The sequence below is a fragment of the Oncorhynchus mykiss genome, chromosome 7 (genome assembly GCF_057628025.1).
Source record: "Oncorhynchus mykiss isolate SJ-2025 chromosome 7, ASM5762802v1, whole genome shotgun sequence".
Taxonomy (NCBI): domain Eukaryota; kingdom Metazoa; phylum Chordata; class Actinopteri; order Salmoniformes; family Salmonidae; genus Oncorhynchus; species Oncorhynchus mykiss.
In genome coordinates, this window is record NC_143028.1 from 17,804,745 (window position 1) to 17,830,418 (window position 25,674).

General features: G+C 52.5%; 1 protein-coding gene across 2 annotated transcripts in view; it reads right to left on the minus strand.

The window, feature by feature from the left end:
• The window catches only part of ahr1b (aryl hydrocarbon receptor 1b), a 76,577-nt gene that overhangs the window by 31,127 nt on the left and 19,776 nt on the right, over positions 1-25,674 (minus strand). For both annotated transcript variants that reach the window (XM_021608872.3, XM_021608871.3), the window contains 2 exons: positions 13,315-13,430; positions 1,416-1,505 (listed from right to left, as the gene is read on the minus strand). In XM_021608872.3, the coding sequence (XP_021464547.3) occupies positions 1,416-1,505; positions 13,315-13,430 (206 nt within the window). The remainder of the gene's footprint in view (positions 1-1,415; positions 1,506-13,314; positions 13,431-25,674) is intronic.

The following is a 25,674-nucleotide window of genomic DNA, read 5'->3' on the forward strand; positions in this document are numbered from 1 at the left end:
TAGGCATGTTGTGTAAATAAAATGATACAAACCCCCCAAAAATCTATTTTAATTTCAGGTTGTAAGGCAACAAAATAGGAAAAATGCCAAGAGGGTGAATACTTTCGCAAGCCATTGTACAGCAGCACTGCACACCACAGGAGGTTGGTGGCACCTTAATTGGGGAGGACGGGCTCGCGGTAATGGCTGGAGCGGACTTATACATTTGACGCCATTCCATTCGCTCCTTTCCAGCCATTATTATGAGCCGTTCTCCCCTCAGCAGCCTCCAACTGATGACCACAGAGAGAAAGAAAGCTAGAGGGAGAGAGAGAGAGAGAGCGAGAAGGAGAGAGAGAGAGAGAGAGACAAAAGAAAAGAGAGAGAAGGAAAGAGAGAGAGAGAGAGAGAAGGAAAGAGAGAAAGAGGGAGCAAGAGAGAGAGCGAGAGAGAGAGGAAAAGACAGAAGGAAAGAGAGAGAGAGAGCTTCAGGGGGTGCTAATAATTGCTAATACAGCTTAGCCCAACTGTGTACGCAAGCATGGATGTTATCAAAAACTGATCCAACCTGAATAAATGAGGCTATTAGAGCAGTTAATCAGCTGCTGGGGGTTAAATCAATTAAAGAAACGTTGGACAGACAGTATGCATGCTTATAGAGGTCTGTGATTAAATATGCTATAGATCAGCTCTTATTAAATTATTAACCTGCGTTTGACCTCTCTGGACGGGGTTATCAAACTCTTATCCAGTGGGAAATCCTGAATCAAGCGCGCTAAAGCGCTTAGCACAGAGCAGGGCTGGGTACCAGAGGGCAGAGAGGGCGAGACTAGGGAACGGAAGGGGGCCGGAGGCGGGCCAAAAGGACAGGAAAGGACACAAGGCGGTGTTGGGGGAAGGTCGGCACTGTACAGTAGCATATTGGTTTTCACCTTCATTCTGGCTGCAACTGTTGGGGAAAAGAATGGGGGCAGGGAGCAGTAGAGTGTATTCCAGGGCTCTCCAACCCCGTTCCTGGAGAGATACCCTCCTGGGGGGTTTCACTCCCACCCCAGTTGTAACTAACCTGCTTCAGCTTATCAACCAGCTAATGATTAGAATCTGGTGCGCTAGATTTGGTTTGCCACAGAAACCTGGAGGACTATAGCTTTCAGTCCGTGTCCCAGCACTCCCTGTGTCGTTCCATAAATAGAACGAGGGCAGAGTCATGTTGTCGTCATAACTGGCTTGGCCTAGGCCGGGGTTGATCGAACCTCCTCCAGACTCCTCCTGACTCCGCCAGGCTGTGGCTCTGTAGGCAGGCCCAATCCTCCTCTCTCTGTGCGTGTTTGAGCGGCAGTGCGCGCGCGTGTGTGTATGCTGTACGGCGTGTATGGTGTGTGTGTGCCAGTGGGTTTGAGTGGCTGCGAGCCCTGTGATCAGCAGCAGAGACTTACTTGGTGGAATCCCAGGTAATCCTGAATGGTGTGAGAGGAGTAGAATATGACCCCGTCTGCAGTGATGACCAGGACGAAACCATTAAGGGCCTGAGGAGGGAGAACAAGTCACCACAGACAGAAAGTTAGGGAATGTCCCTCACTGCGTACTGCTATCAAAGACGTTTAGCGAGTGCAATTATTTGGGCTGGACAAACGAAGACTGACGCAAATGACTCACAGCTTTTGAGTGATCGTGTTTGGTGTCCATCACGAGAAGACAGACCCATATCATAGTGACACACTTGTGCCATTTGGTGTGTTTTGTATTTGACTGCCAACACCAAGCATGTATAAAAGAGCAGGACAGACTACAGTGTGCAGACAGACAGATGGGGGGGAACCGAAGGGGGGGGGGGGAACCGAAGGGGGGGAAACAGAGGGGGGGAAACGGAGGGGGGGAAACGGAGGGGGGGAAACGGAGGGGGGGAAACAGAGGGGGGGAAACGAGGCAACAAAAAGAGAAACTGCAAACGGGGGCATGACACCACTTCAGGCCGTGGAGGACAGGAGAGGGGGAGGAGAGGAGCGGTGGAGGAGAGGTGAGGAGAGGAGGAGAGGAGGAGAGGAGCGGTGGAGGAGAGGTGAGGAGAGGTGAGGAGAGGAGGAGAGGAGCGGTGGAGGAGAGGTGAGGAGAGGAGGAGAGGAGCGGTGGAGGAGAGGTGAGGAGAGGAGAGGAGCGGTGGAGGAGAGGAGCGGTGGAGGAGAGGAGGAGAGGAGCGGTGGAGGAGAGGTGAGGAGAGGTGAGGAGGAGAGGAGCGGTGGAGGAGAGGTGAGGAGAGGAGGAGAGGAGCGGTGGAGGAGAGGTGAGGAGGGGTGAGGAGAGGAGAAAGGAGTGGTGGAGGAGAGGTGAGGAGAGGAGGAGAGGCAAGCGGCCCCACTCTGAGGACGTGTCACATGAACACAAAGACAGGCTGGAGTTGGGGAGGAAGAGGGGGAGGAGGAGGAGAGAGAGAGAGGGAGAAACATAACCATACAGAGTGTCTCACACTTTACTATTCCATCTCCCCCACAATGCTCAGAGGCAAAGGAGTCGTGCTGTCGCTCTGTTTGCTCTAGGTGTGTATGCGTGCGTGGGTACACGTTCCCTAAACCAACCGACGGCACTACAGGGCAGCTGTCCTGATACTCACGTCCTCGAACACCCCATCATATTAATTTCCAACATGTCAGCAAGGAGAACCCCTTTACACAATCTGCACTGGATGGAAGCCATAGCCTCATAGCCTCCATCAAGTCCTTTTTCCATGGATGTCACCCAGAGAAACATAACCCAGATAATATCAGGTTGGATGATTCCATCCCTTTAGCAAGTTAAATAGCTATATGACTCAAATTCTACCTGGCAGACCAAACATCGTATTCCCCCAGTTAGCGTTGTGTACCGTACTTCTTAGCTTTTGTCTGGGTAAGCTATAATGAACTCAGTGTCCACAAACGGCTTGCCCAGGCCTGCCTTTATTTCTGTCTTTAAACCTGAAGGCTCCTAGTCCTGTCTGAAACCCTGACATCCATGGGATCCCGGGGAGCCTCGCAGCTGCCAGCTCATATAGTTTCTTCTTTATTATGCAGGCCTACGCTCTCTCAAAACATATCCAGAAAGCTGCCACCCCCACTGCCACCCCGGGCCATCTATAAGTCCACCCTCCTCTCCTCAGCAGCCCCGTCCTCCACTTCCTAGTTCTATCTCCATGGCCCGACGCCCCCACACTGTACACAAACACTCAGAAAGCAGAGCGGTGTTCAGGCTCTCTGTATAAATATTTAGATTCATCTGTCTAGCTGAAGAACACACAGCCATCTCCCTTGGGGGGGGGGGGGGGGGGGGACATGGGCAGTCACCAAACATCTTGATCAAAAATGTATTTTTCATATTTAATGGGGCTGAGGACATCATGCACTTGTCCAGGATGAAAGAACGCTGCCTGCTGTAGTTCTAGCGGCCGTCGGCAGACAGAACGAAACACAAAGTGGCAAGGGGATGTGAGAGACTGGAGAGAGAGAAAAGATCACGAGAGAGGAAGGAAGGATGAAGGGAGATAGAAAAAGAGAGCGATGGAGGAAGAGAGATGGAGAGAGCCTGTTCCAGTCGTCAACATGGCAGAGCTAGTTGTTTGTTTTCAAGGCCTGTATGTTATCTGGTCTGGATGTATGCCTCCTGACAGTGACAGCAAACACAGGAACAGACTGGCAGGGCAAACACTGGAACAGACTGGCAGGCCAAACAGTGGAACAGACTGGCAGGCCAAACAGTGGCACAGACTGGCAGGCCAAACAGTGGCACAGACTGGCAGGCCAAATACTGGAACAGACTGGCAGACCAAACAGTGGCACAGACTGGCAGGCCAAACACTGGCACAGACTGGCAGGCCAAACACTGGCACAGACTGGCAGGCCAAACACTGGCACAGACTGGCAGGCCAAACACTGGCACAGACTGGCAGGCCAAACACTGGCACAGACTGGCAAGCCAAACAGTGGAACAAACTGGCAGGCCAAACACTGGAACAGACTGGTAAGCCAAACACTGGCACAGACTGGCAAGCCAAACAGTGGAACAGACTGGCAAGCCCAACACTGGCACACACTGGCAGGTCAAACACTGGAACAGACTGGCAGGCCAAACACTGGCACAGACTGGCAAGCCAGACAGTGGAACAGACTGGCAAGCCCAACACTGGCACAGACTGGCAAGCCCAACACTGGCACAGACTGGCAGGCCAAACACTGGCACAGACTGTCAAGCCAAACAGTGGAACAGACTGGCAGGCCAAACACTGGCACAGACTGGCAGGCCAAACAATGGAACAGACTAGCAGGTCAAACACTGGAACAGACTGGTAAGCCAAACACTGGCACAGACTGGCAAGCCAAACACTGGAACAGACTGGCAAGCCAAACACTGGCACAGAATGGCAAGCCAAACACTGGCACAGACTGGCAAGCCAAACACTGGCACAGACTGGCAGGCCAAACACTGGCACAGACTGGCAGGCCAAACACTGGCACAGACTGGCAAGCCAAACAGTGGAACAGACTGGCAGGCCAAACACTGGAAAAGACTGGTAAGCCAAACACTGGCACAGAATGGCAAGCCAAACAGTGGAACAGACTGGCAGGCCAAACACTGGAACAGACTGGTAAGCCAAACACTGGCACAGGCTGGCAAGCCAAACACTGGCACAGGCTGGCAAGCCAAACACTGGCACAGGCTGGCAAGCCAAACACTGGCGCAGACTGGCAGGCCAAACACTGGCACAGACTGGTAAGCCAAACACTGGCACAGAATGGCAAGCCAAACAGTGGAACAGACTGGCAGGCCAAACACTGGCACAGACTGGCAAGCCAAACACTGGCACAGACTGGCAGGCCAAACACTGGCGCAGACTGGCAGGCCAAACACTGGCACAGACTGGCAAGCCAAACACTGGAACAGACTGGCAGGCCAAACACTGGCGCAGACTGGCAGGCCAAACACTGGCACAGACTGGCAAGCCAAACAGTGGAACAGACTGGCAAGCCCAACACTGGCACAGACTGGCAGGCCAAACACTGGAACAGACTGGCAGGCCAAACACTGGCACAGACTGGCAAGCCAAACAGTGGAACAGACTGGCAGGCCAAACACTGGCACAGACTGGCAGGCCAAACAATGGAACAGACTGGCAGGCCAAACACTGGAACAGACTGGTAAGCCAAACACTGGCAGAGGCTGGCAGGCCAAACACTGGCACAGGCTGGCAAGCCAAACACTGGCACAGGCTGGCAAGCCAAACACTGGCGCAGACTGGCAGGCCAAACACTGGCACAGACTGGCAGGCCAAACACTGGCACAGACTGGCAGGCCAAACACTGGCACAGACTGGCAAGCCAAACAGTGGAACAGACTGGCAGGCCAAACACTGGAACAGACTGGTAATCCAAACACTGGCACAGAATGGCAAGCCAAACAGTGGAACAGACTGGCAGGCCAAACACTGGCACAGACTGGCAAGCCAAACACTGGCACAGACTGGCAGGCCAAACACTGGCGCAGACTGGCAGGCCAAACAATGGCACAGGCTGGCAAGCCAAACAGTGGAACAGACTGGCAGGCCAAACACTGGAACAGACTGGTAAGCCAAACACTGGCAGAGGCTGGCAGGCCAAACACTGGCACAGACTGGCAGGCCAAACACTGGCACAGACTGGCAGGCCAAACACTGGCACAGACTGGCAAGCCAAACAGTGGAACAGACTGGCAGGCCAAACACTGGAACAGACTGGTAAGCCAAACACTGGCAGAGGCTGGCAGGCCAAACACTGGCACAGACTGGCAGGCCAAACACTGGCACAGACTGGCAGGCCAAACACTGGCACAGACTGGCAAGCCAAACAGTGGAACAGACTGGCAGGCCAAACACTGGAACAGACTGGTAAGCCAAACACTGGCACAGAATGGCAAGCCAAACAGTGGAACAGACTGGCAGGCCAAACACTGGCACAGACTGGCAAGCCAAACACTGGCACAGACTGGCAGGCCAAACACTGGCGCAGACTGGCAGGCCAAACACTGGCACAGACTGGCAGGCCAAACACTGGAACAGACTGGTAAGCCAAACACTGGCACAGGCTGGCAAGCCAAACACTGGCACAGGCTGGCAAGCCAAACACTGGCGCAGACTGGCAGGCCAAACACTGGCGCAGACTGGCAGGCCAAACACTGGCACAGACTGGCAGGCCAAACACTGGAACAGACTGGCAGGCCAAACACTGGCACAGACTGGCAGACCAAACACTGGCACAGACTGGCAGGCCAAACACTGGCACAGACTGGCAGACCAAACACTGGCACAGACTGGCAAGCCAGACAGTGGAACAGACTGGCAAGCCAGACAGTGGAACAGACTGGCTAGCCCAACACTGGCACAGACTGGCAAGCCCAACACTGGCACAGACTGGCAGGCCAAACACTGGCACAGACTGGCAAGCCAAACAGTCGAACAGACTGGCAGGCCAAACACTGGCACAGACTGGCAGGCCAAACAATGGAACAGACTGGCAGGCCAAACACTGGCACAGACTGGCAAGCCAAACACTGGCACAGACTGGCAGGCCAAACACTGGCGCAGACTGGCAGGCCAAACACTGGCACAGACTGGCAGGCCAAACTCTGGCACAGACTGGCAGGCCAAACACTGGCACAGACTGGCAGGCCAAACACTGGCACAGACTGGCAGACCAAACACTGGCACAGACTGGCAGACCGAACACTGGAACAGACTGGCAAGCCCAACACTGGCACAGACTGGCAGGCCAAACACTGGAACAGACTGGCAGGCCAAACACTGGAACAGACTGGCAGGCCAAACACTGGAACAGACTGGTAAGCCAAACACTGGCACAGACTGGCAGGCCAAACACTGGAACAGACTGGCAAGCCCAACACTGGCACAGACTGGCAGGCCAAACACTGGAACAGACTGGCAGGCCAAACACTGGCACAGACTGGCAGGCCAAACACTGGAACAGACTGGCAGGCCAAACACTGGCACAGACTGGCAGACCAAACACTGGCACAGACTGGCAGGCCAAACACTGGAACAGACTGGCAAGCCCAACACTGGCACAGACTGGCAGGCCAAACACTGGAACAGACTGGCAGGCCAAACACTGGCACAGACTGGCAGGCCAAACACTGGAACAGACTGGCAGGTCAAACACTGGCACAGACTGGCAGACCAAACACTGGTACAGACTGGCAGGCCAAACACTGGAACAGACTGGCAGGCCAAACACTGGCACAGACTGGCAAGCCAAACAGTGGAACAGACTGGCAGGCCAAACACTGGAACAGACTGGTAATCCAAACACTGGCACAGAATGGCAAGCCAAACAGTGGAACAGACTGGCAGGCCAAACACTGGCACAGACTGGCAAGCCAAACACTGGCACAGACTGGCAGGCCAAACACTGGCGCAGACTGGCAGGCCAAACAATGGCACAGGCTGGCAAGCCAAACAGTGGAACAGACTGGCAGGCCAAACACTGGAACAGACTGGTAAGCCAAACACTGGCAGAGGCTGGCAGGCCAAACACTGGCACAGACTGGCAGGCCAAACACTGGCACAGACTGGCAGGCCAAACACTGGCACAGACTGGCAAGCCAAACAGTGGAACAGACTGGCAGGCCAAACACTGGAACAGACTGGTAAGCCAAACACTGGCAGAGGCTGGCAGGCCAAACACTGGCACAGACTGGCAGGCCAAACACTGGCACAGACTGGCAGGCCAAACACTGGCACAGACTGGCAAGCCAAACAGTGGAACAGACTGGCAGGCCAAACACTGGAACAGACTGGTAAGCCAAACACTGGCACAGAATGGCAAGCCAAACAGTGGAACAGACTGGCAGGCCAAACACTGGCACAGACTGGCAAGCCAAACACTGGCACAGACTGGCAGGCCAAACACTGGCGCAGACTGGCAGGCCAAACACTGGCACAGACTGGCAGGCCAAACACTGGAACAGACTGGTAAGCCAAACACTGGCACAGGCTGGCAAGCCAAACACTGGCACAGGCTGGCAAGCCAAACACTGGCGCAGACTGGCAGGCCAAACACTGGCGCAGACTGGCAGGCCAAACACTGGCACAGACTGGCAGGCCAAACACTGGAACAGACTGGCAGGCCAAACACTGGCACAGACTGGCAGACCAAACACTGGCACAGACTGGCAGGCCAAACACTGGCACAGACTGGCAGACCAAACACTGGCACAGACTGGCAAGCCAGACAGTGGAACAGACTGGCAAGCCAGACAGTGGAACAGACTGGCTAGCCCAACACTGGCACAGACTGGCAAGCCCAACACTGGCACAGACTGGCAGGCCAAACACTGGCACAGACTGGCAAGCCAAACAGTCGAACAGACTGGCAGGCCAAACACTGGCACAGACTGGCAGGCCAAACAATGGAACAGACTGGCAGGCCAAACACTGGCACAGACTGGCAAGCCAAACACTGGCACAGACTGGCAGGCCAAACACTGGCGCAGACTGGCAGGCCAAACACTGGCACAGACTGGCAGGCCAAACTCTGGCACAGACTGGCAGGCCAAACACTGGCACAGACTGGCAGGCCAAACACTGGAACAGACTGGCAGGCCAAACACTGGCACAGACTGGCAGACCAAACACTGGCACAGACTGGCAGACCGAACACTGGAACAGACTGGCAAGCCCAACACTGGCACAGACTGGCAGGCCAAACACTGGAACAGACTGGCAGGCCAAACACTGGAACAGACTGGCAGGCCAAACACTGGAACAGACTGGTAAGCCAAACACTGGCACAGACTGGCAGGCCAAACACTGGAACAGACTGGCAGGCCAAACACTGGCACAGACTGGCAGGCCAAACACTGGAACAGACTGGCAGGCCAAACACTGGCACAGACTGGCAGGCCAAACACTGGAACAGACTGGCAGGCCAAACACTGGCACAGACTGGCAGACCAAACACTGGCACAGACTGGCAGGCCAAACACTGGAACAGACTGGTAAGCCAAACACTGGCACAGACTGGCAGGCCAAACACTGGAACAGACTGGCAAGCCCAACACTGGCACAGACTGGCAGGCCAAACACTGGAACAGACTGGCAGGCCAAACACTGGCACAGACTGGCAGGCCAAACACTGGAACAGACTGGCAGGCCAAACACTGGCACAGACTGGCAGACCAAACACTGGCACAGACTGGCAGGCCAAACACTGGAACAGACTGGCAAGCCCAACACTGGCACAGACTGGCAGGCCAAACACTGGAACAGACTGGCAGGCCAAACACTGGCACAGACTGGCAGGCCAAACACTGGAACAGACTGGCAGGTCAAACACTGGCACAGACTGGCAGACCAAACACTGGTACAGACTGGCAGGCCAAACACTGGAACAGACTGGCAGGCCAAACACTGGCACAGACTGGCAAGCCAAACAGTGGAACAGACTGGCAGGCCAAACACTGGAACAGACTGGTAATCCAAACACTGGCACAGAATGGCAAGCCAAACAGTGGAACAGACTGGCAGGCCAAACACTGGCACAGACTGGCAAGCCAAACACTGGCACAGACTGGCAGGCCAAACACTGGCGCAGACTGGCAGGCCAAACAATGGCACAGGCTGGCAAGCCAAACAGTGGAACAGACTGGCAGGCCAAACACTGGAACAGACTGGTAAGCCAAACACTGGCAGAGGCTGGCAGGCCAAACACTGGCACAGACTGGCAGGCCAAACACTGGCACAGACTGGCAGGCCAAACACTGGCACAGACTGGCAAGCCAAACAGTGGAACAGACTGGCAGGCCAAACACTGGAACAGACTGGTAAGCCAAACACTGGCAGAGGCTGGCAGGCCAAACACTGGCACAGACTGGCAGGCCAAACACTGGCACAGACTGGCAGGCCAAACACTGGCACAGACTGGCAAGCCAAACAGTGGAACAGACTGGCAGGCCAAACACTGGAACAGACTGGTAAGCCAAACACTGGCACAGAATGGCAAGCCAAACAGTGGAACAGACTGGCAGGCCAAACACTGGCACAGACTGGCAAGCCAAACACTGGCACAGACTGGCAGGCCAAACACTGGCGCAGACTGGCAGGCCAAACACTGGCACAGACTGGCAGGCCAAACACTGGAACAGACTGGTAAGCCAAACACTGGCACAGGCTGGCAAGCCAAACACTGGCACAGGCTGGCAAGCCAAACACTGGCGCAGACTGGCAGGCCAAACACTGGCGCAGACTGGCAGGCCAAACACTGGCACAGACTGGCAGGCCAAACACTGGAACAGACTGGCAGGCCAAACACTGGCACAGACTGGCAGACCAAACACTGGCACAGACTGGCAGGCCAAACACTGGCACAGACTGGCAGACCAAACACTGGCACAGACTGGCAAGCCAGACAGTGGAACAGACTGGCAAGCCAGACAGTGGAACAGACTGGCTAGCCCAACACTGGCACAGACTGGCAAGCCCAACACTGGCACAGACTGGCAGGCCAAACACTGGCACAGACTGGCAAGCCAAACAGTCGAACAGACTGGCAGGCCAAACACTGGCACAGACTGGCAGGCCAAACAATGGAACAGACTGGCAGGCCAAACACTGGCACAGACTGGCAAGCCAAACACTGGCACAGACTGGCAGGCCAAACACTGGCGCAGACTGGCAGGCCAAACACTGGCACAGACTGGCAGGCCAAACTCTGGCACAGACTGGCAGGCCAAACACTGGCACAGACTGGCAGGCCAAACACTGGAACAGACTGGCAGGCCAAACACTGGCACAGACTGGCAGACCAAACACTGGCACAGACTGGCAGACCGAACACTGGAACAGACTGGCAAGCCCAACACTGGCACAGACTGGCAGGCCAAACACTGGAACAGACTGGCAGGCCAAACACTGGAACAGACTGGCAGGCCAAACACTGGAACAGACTGGTAAGCCAAACACTGGCACAGACTGGCAGGCCAAACACTGGAACAGACTGGCAAGCCCAACACTGGCACAGACTGGCAGGCCAAACACTGGAACAGACTGGCAGGCCAAACACTGGCACAGACTGGCAGGCCAAACACTGGAACAGACTGGCAGGCCAAACACTGGCACAGACTGGCAGACCAAACACTGGCACAGACTGGCAGGCCAAACACTGGAACAGACTGGCAAGCCCAACACTGGCACAGACTGGCAGGCCAAACACTGGAACAGACTGGCAGGCCAAACACTGGCACAGACTGGCAGGCCAAACACTGGAACAGACTGGCAGGTCAAACACTGGCACAGACTGGCAGACCAAACACTGGTACAGACTGGCAGGCCAAACACTGGAACAGACTGGCAAGCCCAACACTGGCACAGACTGGCAAGCCAAACAAGGGTTTATTCCTTTTTTGTACAATCAGTTGTTTTCTTTTTGGTACCGATATTGATTCATGCATTCACGTCTCCCATGCCTTTAGTGAACTTCAAATGCTTGTGGAATTATATTTTGATCCACTGAAAAGGTAACCTGAATGACGTGGACTAAAAATGGTAAAGTACATTAGGCTATATGGAGAATATCAAATAACACCTTTCTGCTCTCATTTTACCGCCCTTTTCAATAATGGATGTCCTCACAGTCACTCTATAATTCATGGCCAAGTGTCTGAAATGGAACATAGCAAGACAGCCAGCCCTGGTCAGAAATAGCCTCTCCTCTCCTCTGACCCCCTCTCCTCTGCTTCCCCCATCTCCTCCCTTCTCTTTCCAGGCCCTCTCAACAACAATGTCATGAATTAGGACCTCGCCTTCGTTTAGCATCTCTCTCACTCTCTCTCTCCCCCTCTCTCTCCATTTACTATTCTTTCTCTCTCAAATACACAATTTCCCTCATTTCCTAACCCTCCTCCATGCCCCTCCCTCCCTCCCTCCCTCTGTAGCTCAGCCTGTCTTAAGAGATTCTGTGTTGACTGTTCTGGCACGGTGGGATTCTGCATGATGGCACAACAGTGGGGGCTGTAGATGAAGCAGATCACATCTCCCCTGACTGAACATCCAGCACAGAGCAGGGCAGAATATAGAGCACTGTCCCTTTAAAGGACAATTCCACTCAAAAAAATACATTTTGGTATTCGTCTCAGTAGTTAACTGATGATACAGTGATACAGAATAGAGCACTGTCTCTTTAAGTGCAGGGCCAAATAGGCCCCAGTAAGTGCAGGACAGAATAGAGCATTGTCTCTTTAAGAACTGGGGGGGATGAATGATGGCACCAAACTAGGCTATGGCATGGGCATTGAATGTTTTCCCATGTAACTTGTGTAGCTACTCTAAATGAGTCCAAACTAATCAGCTGGTCTCAGCAGGCCTGGTACAACCTTTTCGTTCTAGGCTGAGATCCTGTTAAGGAAAGAGCCCAATCAGCCAAAAACCATCCAGGAGAGTGGTCAGCATGTTAGCGAAAAGTATCTCTCATCCTGTGGGTGGTCTCTCTCTCTCTCTCTGACAATCTCTAAATGCAGCAAGACATGGCGTCTGTTTGTGAAAACCAGCAGTACTTAACTTTCCCCCATAGAAATAGAATTACAACACTATGATTACGTACATCTACACTTGTCCCCATGTGGTGCGCTCCCGCTACAAGACAGACTTTCCATGTCTGCCGTGTTGTGCCTGCTGTGTGTGAGAGCCCTGCAGTCTCCTGTCTCACCTGCCGCTCTGTCAAGGCTCTTACTGTGCCTGCCCGGGAAAGCTTTCTATCGAAGCACTGCTCACTTAACTGAGCTACGCTTCAGCCAGACAGCTCTCTCTCTCTCTATCTCTCGCCAGGCTCTCTCTCGCCAGGCTCTCTCTCTCTCTCTCTCTCTCTCCAAGCTCTTGGCATGCTTAAGGGACAGAACAGAAGCCCAGCAAGTTTGGGGAAATGCTAAGACATGTAGCGATGCCCTGTGGCAGGCAGGCAGGCAGCGTGCTCTATAAAAACCAGGCCTGATCTGAAGCGAGACACGCTAGATGAGATGAGCTTCACAGAGTGAGTAGTCTTCTTATGTCTACTGGTCAGTTTGGAGGAGAGAGGAGTAGATCAGTTGTGCCTGGGCTGCAGGTGGTGGTGTGTGTATAGATGTGTGTGAATGTGTGTGTGTGTGTGGAAAGACAGCTCGTAGTACTCCTTGACACAATGAGTGGCCATATAGAACATTCTGATGCAATGATTTGAAACATATTCGGATACAGTTTCAGTGCCCAGAATGTAGTGCAGACTCCAGCTGGGGTGTCACACTGCTCGTCGTGTGTTTGTGCCCTGCACCTGGAGCCTGGCCACCAACCTGCAATAGGAGTTCACCCTCGGGCATCCAGCCGTCCACCAATCCCGTTGTCTCGCTGCTGTCATGGTTACCACCGTTGGCCTTCAACCCCTTGCAAGCCTGGGTCTTCAGGGCAACTATCGAGTGAGAGCGAAACAGGGAGAGGGAGATAGAGAGTGAAAGAGAGAGAGAGAGAGAGAGAGAGAGAGAGAGAAAGAGAAGGAGAGAGGGGAGAGAAAGAGAGAGAGAGAGAAGGAGAGAGGGGAGAGAAAGGGAGAGGAGAGAGAGAGGTCTTACGTCTTTGAAATAGTGTTTACAGAGAACTGCTGTGAATGTCAGAGTGCTTTATAACACACGGGCATGACAGGCCCCTAGCTCATTAACAATTCAGTAAACATCATTTCCGAAAAGACCCATTCATATGACTCGCAACAACAAACGCCATCCACCACCACAAATACGAAACCGATCATATGGCATTGATAATCAAAGCTTCAAACAGTTTAAAAGGGGCTTTAAAGGCTGATGTGGGTTCTGTCAGCGTTCCAGGGTTTCCCAGCAGGCATTGCGGGGTGCTTTCTTTAGCTTAGTCTAGTGCATGCTGCTGCCTATTCTGGCTCTCTGTAGCTGTGCTAATGGCTCATGTCTGCTCTGACTGAGCCCATGTTAGTTTGAAGTACTGCTGATGTGTTTGCAACTGCTCATTATGAGAGGGGGATGATCCAGTGAGGCAGACAACATTGGCCTGGAAAGAAGGAGGAGAAGACCATGGAGGGGATAGAGAGAGGAGAAGACCATGGAGGGGACAGAGAGAGGAGAAGACCATGGAGGGGATAGAGAGAGGAGAAGACCATGGAGGGGATAGAGAGAGGAGAAGACCATGGAGGGGATAGAGAGAGGAGAAGACCATGGGGGGGATAGGAGGAGGAGAAGACCATGGAGGGGATAGGGGGAGGAGAAGACCATGGAGGGGATAGGGGGAGGAGAAGACCAAGGAGGGGATAGAGGGAGGAGAAGACCATGGAGGGGATAGGGGGAGGAGAAGACCATGGAGGGGATAGAGGGAGGAGAAGACCATGGAGGGGATAGAGGGATTAAAAGACCATGGAGGGGATAGAGGGAGGAGTAGACCATGGAGGGGATAGAGGGAAGATAATGGAGGGGATATGGGGAGGAGAATGGAGGGGATAGGGGTAAGAGAAGACCATGGAGGGGATAGAGGGAGGAGAAGACCATGGAGGGTATAGAGGGAGGAGAAGACCATGGAGGGTATAGAGGGAGGAGAAGACCATGGAGGGGATAGAGGGAGGAGAATGGAGGGTATAGAGGGAGGAGAATGGAGGGTATAGAGGGAGGAGAATGGAGGGGCTAGAGGGAGGAGAATGGAGGGTATAGAGGGAGGAGAATGGAGGGTATAGAGGGTAGGAGAATGGAGGGGCTAGAGGGAGGAGAAGACCATAGAGGGGATAGAGGGAGGAGAATGGAGGATATAGAGGGAGGAGAATGGAGGGGCTAGAGGGAAGAGAATGGAGGGTATAGAGGGAGGAGAATGGAGGGTATAGAGGGAGGAGAATGGAGAGTGTAGAGGGAGGAGAAGACCATAGAGGGGATAGAGGGAGGAGAATGGAGGGGCTAGAGGGAGGAGAATGGAGGGAATAAGGGGAGGAGACTGGAGGGGATAGGGGGAGGAGAATGGAGGGGCTAGAGGGAGGAGAAGACCATAGAGGGGATAGAGGGAAGAGAATGGAGGGGCTAGAGGGAGGAGAATGGAGGGGATAGAGAGAGGAGAAGACCATGGAGGGGATAGAGAGAGGAGAAGACCATGGAGGGGATAGAGAGAGGAGAAGAACATAGAGGGGATAGAGAGAGGAGAAGACCATGGGGGGGATAGGAGGAGGAGAAAACCATGGAGGGGAAAGGGGGAGGAGAAGACCATGGAGGGGATAGGGGGAGGAGAAGACCAAGGAGGGGATAGAGGGAGGAGAAGACCATGGAGGGGATAGGGGGAGGAGAAGACCATGGAGGGGATAGAGGGAGGAGAAGACCATGGAGGGGATAGAGGGATTAAAAGACCATGGAGGGGATAGAGGGAGGAGTAGACCATGGAGGGGATAGAGGGAAGATAATGGAGGGGATATGGGGAGGAGAATGGAGAGGATAGGGGTAAGAGAAGACCATGGAGGGGATAGAGGGAGGAGAAGACCATGGAGGGTATAGAGGGAGGAGAAGACCATGGAGGGTATAGAGGGAGGAGAAGACCATGGAGGGGATAGAGGGAGGAGAATGGAGGGTATAGAGGGAGGAGAATGGAGGGTATAGAGGGAGGAGAATGGAGGGGCTAGAGGGAGGAGAATGGAGGGGCTAGAGGGAAGAGAATGGAGGGTATAGAGGGAGGAGAATGGAGGGTATAGAGGGTAGGAGAATGGAGGGGCTAGAGGGAGGAGAAGACCATAGAGGGGATAGAGGGAGGAAAATGGAGGATATAGAGGGAGGAGAATGGAGGGGCTAGAGGGAAGAGAATGGAGGGTATAGAGGGAGGAGAATGGAGGGTATAGAGGGAGGAGAATGGAGGGATTAGAGGGAGGAGAAGACCATAGAGGGTATAGAGGGAGGAGAATGGAGGGTATAGACGGAGGAGAATGGAGGGGCTAGAGGGAGGAGAAGACCATAGAGGGGATAGAGGGAGGAGAATGGAGGATATAGAGGGAGGAGAATGGAGGGGCTAGAGGGAAGAGAATGGAGGGTATAGAGGGAGGAGAATGGAGGGTATAGAGGGAGGAGAATGGAGAGTGTAGAGGGAGGAGAAGACCATAGAGGGGATAGAGGGAGGAGAATGGAGGGGCTAGAGGGAGGAGAATGTAGGGGATAGAGGGAGGAGACTGGAGGGGATAGGGGGAGGAGAATGGAGGGGCTAGAGGGAGGAGAAGACCATAGAGGGGATAGAGGGAAGAGAATGGAGGGGCTAGAGGGAGGAGAATGGAGGGGATAGAGGGAGGAGAATGGAGGGATTAGAGGGAGGAGAAGACCATAGAGGGGATAGAGGGAGGAGAATTGGAGGGGCTAGAGGGAGGAGAATGGAGGGGATAGGGGGAGGAGACTGGAGGGGATAGGGGGAGGACAATGGAGGGGATAGAGGGAGGAGAATGGAGGGGATAGGGGGAGGAGAATGGAGGGGATAGGGGAAGGAGAATGGAGGGGATAGAGGGAGGAGAATGGACGGGATAGAGGGAGGAGAGGGGGAGGAGAATGGAGGGGATAGAGGGAGGAGAATGGAGGGGATAGAGGGAGGAGAATGGAGGGGATAGAGGGAGGAGAAGGGAGGGGATAGAGGGAGGATAATGGAGGGGATAGGGGGAGGAGAATGGAGGGGATAGGGGGAGCAGAATGGAGGGGATAGGGGTAAGAGAAGACCATGGAGGGGATAGAGGGAAGATAATGGAGGGGATATGGGTAGGAGAATGGAGGGGAAAGGGGTAAGAAAAGACCATGGAGGGGATAGAGGGAGGAGAAGACCATGGAGGGTATAGAGGGAGGAGAAGACCATGGAGGGGATAGAGGGAGGAGAAGACCATGGAGGGGATAGAGGGAGGAGAATGGAGGGGATAGAGGGAGGAGAATGGAGGGGATAGAGGGAGGAGAATGGAGGGGATAGAGGGAGGAGAATGGAGGGTATAGACGGAGGAGAATGGAGGGGCTAGAGGGAGGAGAAGACCATAGAGGGGATAGAGGGAGGAGAATGGAGGATATAGAGGGAGGAGAATGGAGGGGCTAGAGGGAAGAGAATGGAGGGGATAGAGGGAGGAGAATGGAGGGGATAGAGGGAGGAGAATGGAGGGGATAGAGGGAAGAGAATGGAGGGGCTAGAGGGAGGAGAATGGAGGGTATAGAGGGAGGGAATGGAGGGTATAGACGGAGGAGAATGGAGGGGCTAGAGGGAGGAGAAGACCATAGAGGGGATAGAGGGAGGAGAATTGGAGGGGCTAGAGGGAGGAGAATGGAGGGGATAGAGGGAGGAGAATGGAGGGGATAGGGGGAGGAGAATGGAGGGGATAGAGGGAAGAGAATGGAGGGTATAGAGGGAGGAGAATGGAGGGTATAGAGGGAGGAGAATGGAGAGTGTAGAGGGAGGAGAAGACCATAGAGGGGATAGAGGGAGGAGAATGGAGGAGCTAGAGGGAGGAGAATGTAGGGGATAGAGGGAGGAGACTGGAGGGGATAGGGGGAGGAGAATGGAGGGGCTAGAGGGATGAGAAGACCATAGAGGGGATAGAGGGAAGAGAATGGAGGGGCTAGAGGGAGGAGAATGGAGGGGATAGAGGGAGGAAAATGGAGGGATTAGAGGGAGGAGAAGACCATAGAGGGGATAGAGGGAGGAGAATTGGAGGGGCTAGAGGGAGGAGAATGGAGGGGATAGAGGGAGGAGACTGGAGGGGATAGGGGGAGGACAATGGAGGGGATAGAGGGAGGAGAATGGAGGGGATAGGGGGAGGAGAGGGGGAGGAGAATGGAGGGGATAGGGGAAGGAGAATGGAAGGGATAGAGGGAGGAGAATGGACGGGATAGAGGGAGGAGAGGGGGAGGAGAATGGAGGGGATAGAGGGAGGAGAATGGAGGGGATAGAGGGAGGAGAATGGAGGGGATAGAGGGAGGAGAAGGGAGGGGATAGAGGGAGGATAATGGAGGGGATAGGGGGAGGAGAATGGAGGGGATAGGGGGAGCAGAATGGAGGGGATAGGGGTAAGAGAAGACCATGGAGGGGATAGAGGGAAGATAATGGAGGGGATATGGGGAGGAGAATGGAGGGGATAGGGGTAAGAGAAGACCATGGAGGGGATAGAGGGAGGAGAAGACCATGGAGGGTATAGAGGGAGGAGAAGACCATGGAGGGGATAGAGGGAGGAGAAGACCATGGAGGGGATAGAGGGAGGAGAATGGAGGGGATAGAGGGAGGAGAATGGAGGGGATAGAGGGAGGAGAATGGAGGGGATAGAGGGAGGAGAATGGAGGGGATAGAGGGAGGAGAATGGAGGGTATAGAGGGAGGAGAATGGAGGGTATAGACGGAGGAGAATGGAGGGGCTAGAGGGAGGAGAAGACCATAGAGGGGATAGAGGGAGGAGAATGGAGGATATAGAGGGAGGAGAATGGAGGGGCTAGAGGGAAGAGAATGGCGGGTATAGAGGGAGGAGAATGGAGGGTATAGAGGGAGGAGAATGGAGAGTGTAGAGGGAGGAGAAGACCATAGAGGGGATAGAGGGAGGAGAATGGAGGGGCTAGAGGGAGGAGAATGTAGGGGATAGAGGGAGGAGACTGGAGGGGATAGGGGGAGGAGAATGGAGGGGCTAGAGGGAGGAGAAGACCATAGAGGGGATAGAGGGAGGAGAATGGAGGGGCTAGAGGGAGGAGAATGGAGGGGATAGAGGGAGGAGAACGGAGGGGCTAGAGGGAGGAGAAGACCATAGAGGGAGGAGAATTGGAGGGACTAGAGGGAGGAGAATGGAGGGGATAGAGGGAGGAGACTGGAGGGGATAGGGGGAGGACAATGGAGGGGATAGAGGGAGGAGAATGGAGGGGCTAGAGGGAGGAGAAGACCATAGAGGGGATATAGGGAGGAGAATTGGAGGGGCTAGAGGGAGGAGAATGGAGGGGATAGAGGGAGGAGAATGGAGGGGATAGGGGGAGGAGAATGGAGGGGATAGGGGGAGGAGAATGGAGGGGATAGAGGGAGGAGAATGGAGGGGATAGAGGGAGGAGAATGGAGGGGATAGGGGAAGGAGAATGGAGGGGATAGGGGGAGGATAATGGAGGGGATAGAGGGAGGAAAATGCAGGGGATAGAGGGAGGAGAATGCAGGGGCTAGAGGGAGGAGAAGACCATAGAGGGGATAGAGGGAGGAGAATGGAGGGGCTAGCGGGAGGAGAATGGAGGGGATAGAGGGAGGAGAATGGAGGGGCTAGAGGGAGGAGAAGACCATAGAGGGGATAGAGGGAGGAGAATTGGAGGGGCTAGAGGGAGGAGAATGTAGGGGATAGAGGGAGGAGACTGGCGGGGATAGGGGGAGGACAATGGAGGGGATAGAGGGAGGAGAATGGAGGGGCTAGAGGGAGGAGAAGACCATAGAGGGGATAGAGGGAGGAGAATGGAGGGGCTAGAGGGAGGAGAATGTAGGGGATAGAGGGAGGAGACTGGAGGGGATAGGGGGAGGAGAATGGAGGGGCTAGAGGGAGGAGAATGCAGGGGATAGGGGGAGGAGAATGGAGGGGATAGAGGGAGAAGAATGGAGGGGATAGAGGGAGGAGAATGGAGGGGATATGGGGAGGAGAGGGGGAGGAGAATGGAGGGGATAGGGGAAGGAGAATGGAGGGGATAGAGGGAGGAGAATGGAGGGGATAGAGGGAGGAGAGGGGGAGGGGAATGGAGGGGATAGAGGGAGGAGAATGGAGGGGATAGAGGGAGGAGAATGGAGGGGATAGAGGGAGGAGACTGGAGGGGATAGAGGGAGGAGGCTGGAGGGGATAGAGGGAGGAGAATGGAGGGGATAGAGGGAGGAGAAGACCATAGAGGGGATAGAGGGAGGAGAATGGAGGGGCTAGAGGGAGGAGAATGTAGGGGATAGAGGGAGGAGACTGGAGGGGATAGGGGGAGGAGAATGGAGGGGCTAGAGGGAGGAGAAGACCATAGAGGGGATAGAGGGAGGAGAATGGAGGGGCTAGAGGGAGGAGAATGGAGGGGATAGAGGGAGGAGAATGGAGGGGCTAGAGGGAGGAGAAGACCATAGAGGGGATAGAGGGAGGAGAATTGGAGGGGCTAGAGGGAGGAGAATGGAGGGGATAGAGGGAGGAGACTGGAGGGGATAGGGGGAGGAGAATGGAGGGGATAGAGGGAGGAGAATGGAGGGGATAGGTGGAGGAGAATGGAGGGGATAGGGGGAGGAGAATGGAGGGGATAGAGGGAGGAGAATGGAGGGGCTAGAGGGAGGAGAATGGAGGGTATAGAGGGAGGAGAATGGAGGGTATAGAGGGAGGATAATGGAGGGGATAGAGGGAGGAGAATGCAGGGGATAGAGGGAGGAGAATGCAGGGGATAGGGGGAGGAGAATGGAGGGGATAGAGGGAGAAGAATGGAGGGGATAGAGGGAGGAGAATGGAGGGGATATGGGGAGGAGAGGGGGAGGAGAATGGAGGGGATAGGGGAAGGAGAATGGAGGGGATAGAGGGAGGAGAATGGAGGGGATAGAGGGAGGAGAGGGGGAGGAGAATGGAGGGGATAGAGGGAGGAGAATGGAGGGGATAGAGGGAGGAGAATGGAGGGGATAGAGGGAGGAGACTGGAGGGGATAGAGGGAGGAGGCTGGAGGGGATAGAGGGAGGAGAATGGAGGGGATAGAGGGAGGAGAATGGAGGGGATAGAGGGAGGAGAATGGAGGGGATAGAGGGAGCAGAATGGAGGGGATAGGGGAGGAGAATGGGGATAGAGGGAGGAGAATGGAGGGGATAGATGGAGAAAGAGGAGATGTGGGAATGAAAAGAGCTAAAGCCTTACAACGACACTGAGATAAAGCATTCTGAATTATTAGTATACTGAATATGCTTTAGAGAGGGAGAGAGAAAACAGAGTAAGAGAGAGAGAAAACAAAGAGAGGGAAAGAGAGGGAGAGAGAAAACAGAGTAAGAGAGAGAGAAAAAGAGAGGGAGAGAGGAGAGAAAACAAAGAGAGGGTAAGACGTGGAAAAGGCATTAGTGTATGGGTGAGAGAAAGGTCACCAACAGGTGTGACATCTCTACAGCACCTCTAAAGCTGGAGCATCACTCTGGAGACTCACTCTGTCCAGTGTGTGTGTGTGTGTGCGTGCGTGTATGCGCATCACTCTGTAGCCTCAGTCTGCCCTTACCGTAGAACTAACTAGGAGTACTCTACAACACACAGTACCCCCTCCACATCCCACATGGTCCACAGTCTGGATCACAGGCTCAAACCAGTGAGGAGGTAGCCTGGCTCTACAATATGGACATACCGTTAAACACCACACACACACACATATAGCTCGAAGAAACACATACTAGAAATTTAAATTAACGTGTCATATTGGACGTAGGCTACTGCTCAACTGGAGAAAATGAAGTTTGAGTTGTAACACCCAAACGCAGGAGAGGGATTAGACTCTAGAGTCTTTCAGCGTGACCCCTGACCTCTGACCCCTATATGGACATGATGGACATGATGCTTTAAGTGAACAACACACAGGTCTACAGTGATCTGGAGGAGGACTTGATTGAGGGGGCTGGGGGGGGGGGGGTCAACCCACCCACCATCTATCGGCATCAGGTCAATGTGCTGGGGTTCAGACCCAGATTCAAACCCGGACTCAAGACTCATACCCAGATTCAGACCCAGACTCATAATCAGACCTAGACACAGATTCATACTGACACGCTAAATCCTTCTGCTCGGTAATGACATAAACTCACCTACTGGGAAGTATCAGCAAAGGATCTAAAAGCATTTGTTTTCTGCTTGGTGAAGATAATAGGGAAACACTTGATAGTGAAAAGTTTCAGCTCTGTTTCATCCGTTAAGATACAATTAAACAGCATTCTAACATAGTTGAATTCATACACGACCAAACAATGTTCCCCTGCTCCGCAATGAGAACGATTTGGCTCTGTTTTGACGGAGACAAATGGACAAGTTTAAAGGTTAAAAGCCAAGGGGAAGCATTGGAAAGAGATTGGAGGCTTTCTGCCTCGGTCGACATCGGCCTGTTCCTTCAAAGGCATTGTGGAAGTTCTGTGGCCTCTTTCCCATTGGCTTTAGCTGGATATAAGGCCGGGCGGCCAGCACGCAACCAATGGTACTTCTCAGGACCCCAACACAGACTCTGCGACTGGAGGGCGAAACAGAGATACTAATTGTTTCACAATGCATGCAGCGATCCCCTGAAACTCATTGTCCAAACAAGTAGAACTGATTTGAATGATAGAAACTCTCATAGCATTCCATGTACAGTATATTACAATACACTACAGTACAGTGCATTACAGTACATTACAGTAGAGTACATTACACTGCAGTACAGTACAGTACAGTACAGCACACTACACAGGGTCTAGTGCCTGTCTATCTGTCAGCTTGGGGTTAAAAACATGCTACCCTCTCTCACACACCCAACGTTGCTCTCTTGAATTCGGATCTGTGTCTCATTTCCACAAGGAAGCAGTAGAGCAGTAGTGTGTCAGTCTGTCCTCTCTCTCTCTCTCTCTCTCTCTCCCTCCCTCTCTCTCTTCCTCTCCCGCCAACTAGGAAGAGTATTCCTAGTTAGTGGGGCTGTTTCCCTAGCTACCTGAAATCTAGAGTCGTCATCTCTGTTAGCGCTGTTGTTTTTCTGGTCGCTGCTGCGCCCTGGGTCGTTGTCTACATCGTAAGCTGTTGAGCACGTGGAAGAGAGGCTGAACATCAACTGGGTGGAACCGGGCGGCCGGATCCTCCTTATAAAACATAAATTAACACATTGGTGCAAATAGTGTAGCGGTGGTATTCTGAAGCAGTAGAAGAAGAATCGGCTGCTTGTTGCTATTCTGGACAGAACAGAACAGGTTTCAGTTAGAACCTCTTTATCCCATCTCTCCAACACAATCAACTCTTTCATTCAACATGGAGATCAACTGGACTCTGGAATGCTCATAATCAACCCAGTGCTTGCCGAACATTCTACGTACTTAGCCCCAGAAATCAACAGCCCAGATATGAGAAAATCCACTATGACGTTAGCCATAGCTACTGTAGCTTGACGGCAAGTGCCAATACATCACACCTGTCTAAATGAATGGACAGGGGAGCGATGAGAGCTTTCACTGAGAGAGAGTGCAGTGTAGCGGAACCAAAGGAGAGACATGTTAGCCATCAAACATTAACACCAGGGCCTATTTGTGTGCCGCGCCACGTGTTGATGACACCACAGCAGCGGCAGAAGCCTGTGACACACACAACGCCCAGGGCGCCTAGGAAACAGAAAGTGCTTTTGACTCCGTAGAACAAGGGGAGTGCCTGCCTGCCGCCCGCTTACCGAACACAAACACTTCCTGTTGGCATAATGGAGAGAGTGGTGGCAGCCAACAAGCAATATAAACATCAGAATAGGAGCTCCTCAGCTCCAGTGTACAGATGACCGACTCCGTCGGGGCGGGCCACCACCGGCATTCTCTAACCTCCCTACTTCTGGCTGTGACTCTGTGGCTGAGTGCACTGGGGATAGATGGCTACTGTACTGAATACTGTAACAGTAAACGGTATTGTACTGTTGTAAATATATGGCTGTGTGGTTGAGTGCATACCCATGCACTTTGTGACTATGGTTGGTTGGTTACTGTACTGTTACTGTACTAATGTAAACAGTTACTACGCTGTACTATTTTACAGATGGTTACTGTACTAATGTAATTAGTTACTACGCTGTACTATTTTAAAGATGGTTACTGTACTAATGTAATTAGTTACTACGCTGTACTATTTTAAAGATGGTTACTGTACTAATGAAAATAGTTACTACACTGTACTATTTTAAAGATGGTTACTGTACTAATGTAATTAGTTACTACGCTGTACTATTTTAAAGATGGTTACTGTACTAATGTAATTAGTTACTACGCTGTACTATTTTAAAGATGGTTACTGTACTAATGAAAATAGTTACTACGCTGTACTATTTTAAAGATGGTTACTGTACTAATGAAAATAGTTACTACGCTGTACTATTTTAAAGATGGTTACTGTACTAATGTAAACAGTTACTACGCTGTACTATTTTACAGATGGTTACTGTACTAATGTAATTAGTTACTACGCTGTACTATTTTAAAGATGGTTACTGTACTAATGTAATTAGTTACTACGCTGTACTATTTTAAAGATGGTTACTGTACTAATGAAAATAGTTACTACACTGTACTATTTTAAAGATGGTTACTGTACTAATGTAATTAGTTACTACGCTGTACTATTTTAAAGATGGTTACTGTACTAATGTAATTAGTTACTACGCTGTACTATTTTAAAGATGGTTACTGTACTAATGAAAATAGTTACTACGCTGTACTATTTTAAAGATGGTTACTGTACTAATGTAAATAATTACTACACTGTACTATTTTAAAGCTCTCTGAACTACTCTACTAAATACTGTCACAGCTACAAGTTCAACCATGAACACAAATGAATCAATTTACAGTTAGCGCTCACTCTCCTTTGCTGAAACCCTCTGCCCTCCTGTACCTCTTCCTCCCCCTTCCCACAAATCGCACATCATCAATTGAGCGTGTGTGTGTGTGTGACATAAACAGTGACCCGTTAAGTGCGACAGCTTGTGTTGGGGACACACATTCACCCCCCCCCCCCCCCCCCCAACCCAGACCCCCCGATTCATGAATCATTAATGAAAATTACCCAGAAACACACACACACACACACAAAAACAGGGGAAGGATTGAACTGCCCACCACCACACCACGGGCCAAGAGAAACCAATGGAACGTGTGAAAAATAAGTATGTAGCTAATGGCCCAAACGAACTGGTCAATCCCAGTTGAGGTCACAACATCCTCCTGCTAAACCCCATCTCTAACTGTAGGGGAGAGAACAGAGGTGACAAACAAAACATAGGTGGGAAAATGCTGATTACCGTTCACGGTAAGTAAAGTAAATCTCCCTATATTTTCAAGAATTTTTTTTCTTCTGCAAAAAGTGGGTAAACACTAGATAGTTCAAGCCCCGAGCATAGGCCTACATACAATCTTAAAGCACTACTCCAGGACTGAATGGAAATTGTACACTATTGAGATGGTTCCCTCATTAGAGGACTGTTCCATTCATGTTATGCTATTTCCCTTCGCCTGTCGGTGAGATGCAGGAACTGGACATAATAGCACAGGAGTATTTTAGCCTCGCTGATATCTCTGTCATGCTGTGCAGCACAATAACATCGCTGAACACTTTGAATCACGTCACATGACCCTATATTTAGCTTGGTACTGCGCTACATTATTAAGATTGTGATTAAGGCCATTCTATGCTAATGACATGACGTGAACTTTTGTATAATTTAAATTAAACATGGTAATTATACAGCTAGTATTCCATGCAACATAGCACATGGATTTCATGAGTGGCTGAGTAGGTGCAGTAGAGAGGAGAGAGGAGAGAGGAGAGAGAGAGAGAGAGAGAGAGAGAGAGAGAGAGAGAGAGAGAGAGCGATGCTGCCTGGGACACAACACTATTCAATGTTACTACAGCGATAATACAACGCCACTACAACGTTACAGGCTGGTCCCCGATCTGTTAGTGCTGTCTCACCAACTGCTATGGTCACTGTCATGCCAAACATGACCATA